The sequence below is a fragment of the Colobus angolensis genome, unplaced genomic scaffold, assembly GCF_000951035.1.
Source record: "Colobus angolensis palliatus isolate OR3802 unplaced genomic scaffold, Cang.pa_1.0 Scaffold44, whole genome shotgun sequence".
NCBI lineage: Eukaryota > Metazoa > Chordata > Mammalia > Primates > Cercopithecidae > Colobus > Colobus angolensis.
Window position 1 is genome coordinate 1,325,255 of NW_012117821.1, and position 9,168 is coordinate 1,334,422.

Below are 9,168 nucleotides of genomic sequence, written 5' to 3' on the forward strand. Positions count from 1 at the left end.
GCTGCGGCCTCCGGGGAGGTGGCTCGGTCGTGGCCAGCCCGGTCCCGCGTCCGCTGACATCGCGGTGCTCGGCTGAGTCACGGCACCCGTGCCCTCTGCAGCGCGCTCTCTGGGGCCGCTGTGGGCGGGGGGCAAGCGGCGCTCAGGACTCCGGCTCGAGGGAGGCCCTGGTTCCCAGGACAGAGGGCAGGCCTGGGGGGCTCCATCCAACTCTGAGGCTCCATGGTCCTTGGGCCCAGCCTCTCTGGGGCCCCAGCAGAGACCCTGTCCCTTCCCTCCCTCCACCTTTCCCCTGCCCTTGGGCCGCGGCCTGCCATAGAGGTTGGTCCCAGGCATCTCTCCGCCTCCCCTCCCCCGCACCCCTCCTGGCACATCCATGACCCTTGCTCATGCTCTCGCCACTGGGAACGTCCTGTGCTAGCCTCGGCCAGCCTGAATCTCTGCACCCCTTTGTCCTTTGGGGTCAGTTCTCCCTGAGCCTGATCCACTCTATTCCCTCCTGGTCCCCCACCTCCTCTGGGGGCTGGGTCTACCGTTTGGAGCTGTGACCACCAGCTTCCCAGCACTGCCTGGGCAGCCAGTGGACCTGAGGGTGCGGGACACACAGCCATCAGGGACAGAAGTCCTGTGTGGAGCGAGGGGCTTGGGGATATGGGTGTCCTGCCATACCCCCAGCTGGCCAGCTTGGCTCCCCTTCCCTGGGAAGGGAAGGGACACCTCCCAGGCCACAGGCCTGGGCCAGCTTGGGTTTCTGAAGGCCCTTGGGATTGTCCAGGCCAGGGCCCAGAGCAGGTGGAGGCCTGAGGCAGACACATCCTCTTGCCCAGTCAGCACCCGGGCGGGACCCCTTGGGCTGCACCAGTCCCTGCCTGTTTATCTTTCAACATGCACTGCAGGAAACCGAGGCTGCAGTCAGGTGGGGTGGCCATCATCACCACGGCTGGCAGGATTCCCCTGGGCACCTGGCCTTGGCAGGGAGCCTGGGTTAGGTACACGCCCTGGCCAGGCACCTGGAGCTGGTTGAGTGGAGTCCCATGGATCAGGCCTGCAGTCCTTGGCATTGGGTCACTGGGGACAGCAAAGCAGGGCCAAGGGAACAGGGATGTGGCATGTGGCATGCATTAGTATCAGCCCCCAGAGGTTGCTGTCAGGAAGGTCCCCACTGGGCCTGGGAGCAGAGGCTGGAATGGTGGCCCCTGTTCCAGTGGGGACAATGCTCAGGGAAGGGAGTGTGGCCTATGAGGGCACCTGGCAAGCAGGTGGGAGGTGTGCACTGTCCTGACCGCAAGAGTGGCTCCCAGCTGCTAGTTTGGACTGCCCCCCAGGACCTTTCTGGGTCCCCACTCTACAGGGCTCCCAGAGGCCCACTGGGCCACAGGGGGAGGTCCTTAGCCCGTGGCTGGAGCAGGTGGGGAACTGTTTCCCCCAGGGAGGCTGAGTCCTTGCCAGGCTTGTGATGTGGGGCTGGGGCTGGCTGGACACTGGGCACACTCCTGCCAGGTCCCTGCTTTCCTGGGAAGGATCTTAGACATCAGAGCTGGACTCTCGGGGCCAGGCTTGGATGACAGAGGTTTGCCCTGCGTGCCATGCACCCTGCTGGGGCAGAGGTGCACCCTGGGCAGAGCCCAGGGTCTGGAGGGTGGGTACCAAGGACCTCTGTGCTGCTAGCAGACTCCTCCAAGCTCTTTGCCTCAGTTCCCCTGTCTGTGTAACCTACCTCCTCTTAGTTAGCTGGACGTGGGTCTGCCCTTGGGCTACAGACTGTTCTTGGTGAAGGGACAGGCTCACTGTCATGAAGTCACTGGGATGGCAGGTGGCAGTGCCACCTTCGGATCTCACCTGTTCCCCTCCCGACACAGTAGGCGGGAGCTACAGGGAGGGGTCATGCCCAGAGAGGGCACCCAGGCCTCCAGGCGATGTGAAGGCACTGGGCTGGTCTTGAGGGATGGAGATTGGACCACCTGGAGGCACCCATGTGGGGCACCCAGGGCGTGCCAGACCTGTGCTGCCGCCTGTAACCAGATGCTCCTGTGGCGCCTGCCGCCCGCCAGCCAGGACTCTCCTCCTCCTCCCAGTAGCTCGCGCGAGGCCGTTGCTATAGCAATGGGGAAGGCAGCTGGGCCTGTTGCTGCAGTTACAGCGCCCGTAGCAGGCCGGGTGTGGGCAGGGCTGGCGCCCTGCGCTGTGACCCCTGCCTCTGACATTGCCCCAGTCCGGCAGCCACCCTCGCCCTGGTGCCTGTTGGTGCCCACAGTGCCTCGACGATCCCTGGGCTCTATCCTGGCTCAGGGAGTGGGTGGAGGCTGGCACAGGCTGGGGCGGGCATGGGGCACCCACAGCATGATGTTCCCGGCCACAGAGCCCTATTGTCCAAGCACAGTAAACACAGCAGCCGCCCCCACCCCAGGGACTGGGGGCTTGGCCCAGACCACACAGCACACTGGGGGCTCTGAAGGGTTTTGGGATGGGGATGAGGACAAAGGATGCCTCCAAGTTGGGTGCTCGCCCTTGAGGGCAGGGCCCCTCTGTCCTGTGGGTCTCAGAGAGGGCTGGTCTGCCAAGGGCTCTCCTGAGAGTAGCTGGCCCAAGCTCCTCTTCCTCCCTGAGCTGGGGGCTGGGACACAAGAACCAGTGAAGTCCTTGGTTTTCAGGTGAAGTGAGCAAAGTGCTTCTTTCTCACTCCACGCCGGTCCCGCTAGGGCTCACCTTGGTGCCCAGCCTGGGCTAGCAGGAGCTGACCTGGGGAAACTGAACTCCGAGGCCCAAGACTGGCTGCCCCGGGTCAGGGGAGGGAACAGGGCAGAAAGAGGTGCCTTTGGGTCGGGCACGGTGGCTCACGCCTGTAATCCCAGCACTTTGGGAGGCTGAGGCAGGCGGATCACGAGGTCAGGAGATCGAGACCATCCTGGCTAACACGGTGAAACCCCGTCTCTACTAAAAACAGAAAAAATTAGTGGGTGTGGTGGCAGCCGCCTGTAGTCCCAGCTACTTGGGAGGCTGAGGCAGGAGAATGGTGTGAACTCGGGGGGCGGAGCTTGCAGTGAGCTGAGATTGCACCACTGCGCTCCAGCCTGGGCAACAGAGCAAGACTGCATCTCAAAACAAAACAAACAAACACAAAAGGTGCCTTTGCCTCAGGGACTGGGGCTGTCAGACCCCTTACTGGGTCTTCTCTGAGGCTCAGGGCCCTGGGCTCAGGCCAGGCCTCTCTGAACCAGGCCTTCTCATCTCCCCAGGCCCCTGTATTGGTGGGGAGGAAGGGGGAGGAAGGTGAACCCGGGGCAGTGTGAGAACTGTAGGTGGGGCCAGTAGCTCAGATGGTCCCCAAGATTTTGCCCAGGTAGCCCTGGAGGTGGGGAGGAAGAAGATGAGCTGGGATATACATGGGTCAGAGTAGACCACAAGCTGGCCGATTCGTCACAGTAGGCCCTGAGGCTCCTCAGAGGGCAGGTAGGCCCAGTGTGGGCTGGGGACCGGAAACCTGATTTGCTGAGCCAGACAATCCTTACCCTCAGTACCCTGGAAGGGGCTCAGACCTTCAGTGGTCCCGAAGGGCCTGTGCCCACCTTCCCTGGCTACAGGGAGCATGTGGTCCTGGCTGGGCTGGGCCGGTCCCGTGGGAGGCTGGGGAGGGCCTGGGCGAGCACAGGTCTGTCCTATCCCTCACTGGGCCCACCCTTTCCAGTGGGTCCTGGCCTTCGAGATCTTCATCCCCCTGGTGCTGTTCTTCATCCTGCTGGGGCTGCGGCAGAAGAAGCCCACCATCTCCGTGAAGGAAGGTGAGCACGGCAGGAGGCCCGGGCACAGCTGGGGGAGCGCGGAGGGGGAGCCCTCCCAGCACCTCGCACGCCTGCTGTGTGTGTGCACATCTGCACATGGGTGTCCTGTTCCCCGAGTCCCTGAGGTGTGGTGCCTGCTCCTCTGTGTGGTCCTGGGCCGTGCCTCCTGGCTGGGCTGTGGAGGTCGGGGCTGGCCTGTGGCCGCAAATGATGATGCCAATGCCTGTTCCTGGTGATGTGGGCACTCACTGGTCTCCTCTGTTCTGTTTTGACCCCCACCCCGCATGGTCTCTTGTCCTCGGCTGGCATGCAGTCTGTAAGTGAGCGGCCGCCTCCTCCTGGCTGGCCTAGGCAGCAGCTGCGGGGGGCCCACGGGCCGTCCTGGCTTGAGCGCCCTCCCCGCTTTCATTAACAGCCCTCCCAGGCCCCCTGCCGGTCTCAGGAACAGCTGGCTCCAGACGGGGGGTGGTGGGCAGTGAAGTGGGCAGTGGTAGGGAGTGAGATGCCAGGCCACCTAAAGCCACAACTGTTGCCTGGGTCAAGCTGAGGCAGCATCTCTCTGCCTGGCCTTGCCTTCTAGGGGTGGGGTGCCTCAGCTTCTGGGCGGAGTCTGGGCTGAGGCTGGGCTGGTCCGGGCTGGCCTGGCCTGGGCTGAGGCACGGCTGGGCTGGGCTGGCCTGGGCTGAGGATAGGCTGGCCCGGGCTGGGGCTGGAGCGTCCTGGCTACTCTCCCTTCATACTCCTTCAGGCTCCTGCACTCACTCTGCTAACCAGCTGGCCAGAGGTCAGAGGTCACTGCCCAGAGGGGGTCCTATGTCCTCCCCTGGGCTCTGTAGGCAGTGCCACAGCTGAAATGTTTTCAGGGGGAGAGTGCCAGGGCACGTGGGCCTGCACTGGCTAAAGGGAAAGGAATGCTCTGGGAGTTATGGCAGAAGGGGTGGTGAGTGGCTCTTTGACCTCTGACCTGCTGGAGTCGTTCGCCCCAGAATGCTTAGCCTGTAGCCCAGCTGGGGCCAGGGCTCTGTGCTGCCTTCTCCCTAACGCTGCTTCTCCTTCCTGAATTTCTCTAAATTTCTCCTCTCGGCCTCTGTCTCCTTCCCCTTCTGGATTCCTCTCTGTCTCTCCCCTTTCACCCCCGACCCTGCCCTCTCCTGTGGGTCCGCCAGCCTTCTACACAGCGGCGCCCCTGACGTCCGCCGGCATTCTGCCTGTCATGCAGTCGCTGTGCCCGGACGGCCAGCGGGACGAGTTCGGCTTCCTGCAGTACGCCAACTCCACGTGAGTGCCCACCCGCCCCTCGGAGTACCCACCCCTCCCCAGCCCATCCAGTGAGTGACATCCGCCCTGGTGCAGGGTCACGCAGCTGCTCGAGCGCCTGGACCGTGTGGTGGAGGAAGGCAACCTGTTCGACCCAGCGCGGCCCAGCCTGGGCTCAGAGCTGGAGGCCCTGCGCCAGCATCTGGAGGCCCTCAGTGCGGGCCCAGGCACCTCGGGGAGCCACCTGGACAGATCTACAGGTGTGCCCTGTGCAGGGAAGTTGGGGGACAGGGCGGCGGGCCTCGCTCTGCTGTCACTGGGCTGAAACCCACGTCCACCCTGGGCCCCTCCACCTGCCCTGAGCTCCCAGCCACGCGCAGGCTGCAGTGGCAGAGCTGTGGTGTTGGGCTCGGCTCCGAGCTCATGTGGGGCACCTTGTCAAGGTGCAGCGGCCTCTCAGCCTCACCTTCCTGCCTGTCCAGTGTCTTCCTTCTCTTTGGACTCGGTGGCCAGAGACCCGCAGGAGCTCTGGCGTTTCCTGACACAAAACCTGTCGCTGCCCAATAGCACAGCCCAAGCCCTCCTGGCCGCCCGTGTGGACCCTCCCGAGGTGAGGCAAGGACAGCTCCCAGCTCTGGCCACTCCCTTCTGCCCCCGCCATGCCCCCTGGTTGCCGAGCCATCCTCAGGACTCAGTCTGAGCCACGCCCCACCCCCATCTGAGCCACGCCCCCACACCCCCATCTGAGCCATGCCCCCACACCTCCCAGGTCTACCACCTGCTCTTTGGTCCCTCATCTGCCCTGGATTCACAGTCCGGCCTCCACAAGGGTCAGGAGCCCTGGAGCCACCTAGGGAGCAATCCCCTGTTCCGGATGGAGGTTAGGGCATCCATGTGTGGGATGGGACTGGAGTGCTGCCTGCCTCTGGGGGTGCTTCTGCTCCGTGGGTGAGGAAAGGGCCCCCTTAGTGACTTGGAGCTCCTCCTGGGAGAGGGGGAGGGTCCCAGGGGTCTATGGCAGGCACAAGGGGTAGAGGCATGTTGTAGGACCCAGGCAGCCCCAGAGCCAGCCGGTGGGTGGGGTAGGGTGAGGCCTGAGGCCCTGGTGGTTGGGGACAAAGTCCTCGCTGTGGCTCCACTGATCCCTGTGCCCACCCCAGGAGCTGCTGCTGGCTCCTGCCCTCCTGGAGCAGCTCACCTGCACGCCAGGCTCCGGGAAGCTGGGCCAGATTCTCACTGTGCCTGAGAGTCAGAAGGGGGCCCTGCAGCGCTACCAGGATGCTGTCTGCAGTGGGCAGGCTGCTGCACGTGCCAGGCGCTTCTCTGGGCTGGCCGATGAGCTCCGGAACCAGCTGGACATGGCCAAGGTCTCCCAGCAGGTGAGGCCCTGCCTGCCCACTGCCCGCTGCTTGCTGCCTGAGTTGAAAGAGGGGCTGGGGCTGCTTGGAGAGCTCGGGGCTCCTGGGCCCAGGCTGTGCGTGGGATGCTGCCTGTGGGTGGGTGTCCAATGGCGCCATGGCTGGTGCCTCACCCCTGCTCACCATCCCAGCTCCTGTCCTGGACTCCCGTTACCCAGGCTACAGACTCCCTCCCAGCATCCCCAGCTTGTGTCTCCCTGCTGCCGTCTCCCTGCTCCGCACCTGACCTATCACCCACCTGCAGTCCATCTCACCCCTCACTACCCACATGCCTGTTTCCTCTCAGCTGGGCCTGGATGCCCCCAACGGCTCAGACTCCCCGCCACAGGCGCCATCCCCACGGAGGCTGCAGGCGCTTCTGGGGGACCTGCTGGATGCCCAGAAGGTTCTGCAGGATGTGGATGTCCTGTCGGCCCTGGCCCTGCTACTGCCCCAGGGTGCCTGCACTGGCCGGACCCCCGGACCCCCAGCCAGCGGTGCGGGTGGGGCGGCCAATGGCACTGGGGCAGGGACAGTCGTGGGCCCCAACGCCACCGCTGAGGAGGGCGCACCCTCTGCTGCAGCACCGGCCTCCCCGGACACGCTGCAGGGCCAGTGCTCAGCCTTCGTGCAGCTCTGGGCCGGCCTGCAGCCCATATTGTGTGGCAACAACCGGTAGGTGGGCGGCAGGGGAATGGGGGTGAGGAGGACAGCCAGGGGCAGGGCCTGAGCCCTGACTCTAGGCCCTGGCTCTGGAGGTCTCATTTGGCGCCCTGCCCTGTGCGCCGAAGTCCCGCCCCATCCCGATGCCCCTCCCACTCTCACGGACCCGCCCCCTAATGGCCTGGCCCTGCCTCCTGTCCCCTGCCCCAGCACCATTGAGCCTGAGGCGCTGCGGCGGGGCAACATGAGCTCCCTGGGCTTCACGAGCAAGGAGCAGCGGAACCTAGGCCTCCTCGTGCACCTCATGACCAGCAACCCCAAAATCCTGTACGCGCCTGCGGGCTCTGAGGTCGACCGCGTCATCCTCAAGGTGCGCGGGTCTAGGACACTTGACAGGCAGAGTGGGAGGGGGTCTCTGCAGGCTTGGGACCCCTGGGCAGAGGGGGTCAGCAGAACTGACATGGGAGGGGTACAGGGGTGCAGCTTCGGGTACACAGGCTCTGCAGGTGGGGGACCAGGAGGCCACTTTTCTTTTAGGGAGCTCCAGGGGCTGCTGTGGGAAGGCACTGGAGAGTCTGCTCTGGCAGCGTCCCCCGGCTGGGTGTGGCCAGTCCAGGGCAGTGCTGGTGGAGGAGGGGTGTGTCCGGAGACCTTCCAGAGTGTTCCGTGGGCGGGCAGCTGGGTAGTTTGCGTTCTGGGTGAGAGGTCCTGTCTAGAACAAGCAGAGGCCAGGGCTAGACATTGGCCTGAGAGGGGAGGGCCTGTGGATGAGGCCAATCCTGGGTGTAGAGGGGGGTCCCTAGGATAAGGGTGGGAGAAATGAGGGTGGAGCATGGGATGCTTAAGGGACACATGGATAGAGGTCCAGCAAAGGAGCTGGTGGGCACAGCTGGGCAGTTGGGGGTCCGGAGGCCATGCTGTCCTGGGAGTGGAGGGCAAAGCAGGTTTCACATGAGCGCTGCAGAAAGGTGTGGAGAGCCCGGGCATGGGACTCATGCTTGAAATCCCAGCACTTTGGGAGGCCATGGTGGGAGGATCGCTTGAGCTCAGGAGTTTGAGACAAGTCTGAGCAACATAGCAGAACCCCATCTCTACCAAAAATAAAAAAATTAGCCAGGTGTGGTGGTGGGCACCTGTAATCCTAGCTACTTGGAGGAGGATCCCTTGAGCCTGGGAGGTGGAGGCCGCAGTAAGCCGGGACTGCACCACTGTACTCCAGCATGGGTGACTGAGACCCTGTCTCGGGGGGAAAAAAAAAAGGTGGGGAGGGTTGGTTGTTTTCAACAGGTCAGCCGCTGGCGAGGTGAGTGGGGTGAGAGCCCCCAAGCCGGCGGGGGGCCGTCAGGAAACTCCATGCCCCTGCCTCACCCTCCGCAGGCCAATGAGACTTTTGCCTTTGTGGGCAACGTGACTCACTATGCCCAGGTCTGGCTCAACATCTCGGCCGAGATTCGCAGCTTCCTTGAGCAGGGCAGGCTGCAGCAACACCTTCACTGGCTACAGCAGGTGCCAAGGGTGCCCGCGAGGGAGGCAGCCGCAGGTGGCGCGGGGAGCCCCTCTCTGCCCGGCTTGGCAGGCCTGCAGGCCCCCCTCTGAGCTGCTCCTCTACCCCTAGTACGTAGCGGAGCTGCGGCTGCACCCCGAGGCGCTGAACCTGTCGCTGGATGAGCTGCCGCCGGCCCTGAGACAGGACAACTTCTCGCTGCCCAGTGGCATGGCCCTCTTGCAGCAGCTGGATACCATTGACAACGCGGCCTGTGGCTGGATCCAGTTCATGTCCAAGGTGAGGTGGGGCCGCCGAGCCAACCCCCATACCCCCTGCCTCGTGCATGCCCAGGCGGCCTCCAGCGATGCCCCTCCCCCTAGGTGAGCGTGGACATCTTCAAGGGATTCCCCGATGAGGAGAGCATTGTCAACTACACGCTCAACCAGGCCTACCAGGACAACGTCACTGTGTTTGCCAGTGAGCTGCCCTCCCTGTTCCTCAGCCCCCCACAGACCTCTTCCTCCCCAGCCCAGCCCCACTTGTCCCCCTGTGCCCTCCCACTCCTTGGCCCCGCCCTGACCTTGCC

The 9,168-nt window shown here is 64.3% G+C and overlaps 1 protein-coding gene across 1 annotated transcript in view; it reads left to right on the top strand.

The window, feature by feature from the left end:
• ABCA2 (ATP-binding cassette, sub-family A (ABC1), member 2) overlaps positions 1-9,168 on the top strand; it is a 21,973-nt gene that overhangs the window by 1,004 nt on the left and 11,801 nt on the right. Inside the window, exons 2-13 of the mRNA XM_011957400.1 lie at positions 3,686-3,779; positions 4,093-4,095; positions 4,946-5,057; positions 5,133-5,296; positions 5,519-5,646; positions 5,806-5,916; positions 6,197-6,415; positions 6,741-7,108; positions 7,307-7,466; positions 8,474-8,602; positions 8,712-8,879; positions 8,963-9,059. Of these exons, the coding sequence (XP_011812790.1) occupies positions 3,686-3,779; positions 4,093-4,095; positions 4,946-5,057; positions 5,133-5,296; positions 5,519-5,646; positions 5,806-5,916; positions 6,197-6,415; positions 6,741-7,108; positions 7,307-7,466; positions 8,474-8,602; positions 8,712-8,879; positions 8,963-9,059 (1,753 nt within the window). The remainder of the gene's footprint in view (positions 1-3,685; positions 3,780-4,092; positions 4,096-4,945; positions 5,058-5,132; positions 5,297-5,518; positions 5,647-5,805; positions 5,917-6,196; positions 6,416-6,740; positions 7,109-7,306; positions 7,467-8,473; positions 8,603-8,711; positions 8,880-8,962; positions 9,060-9,168) is intronic.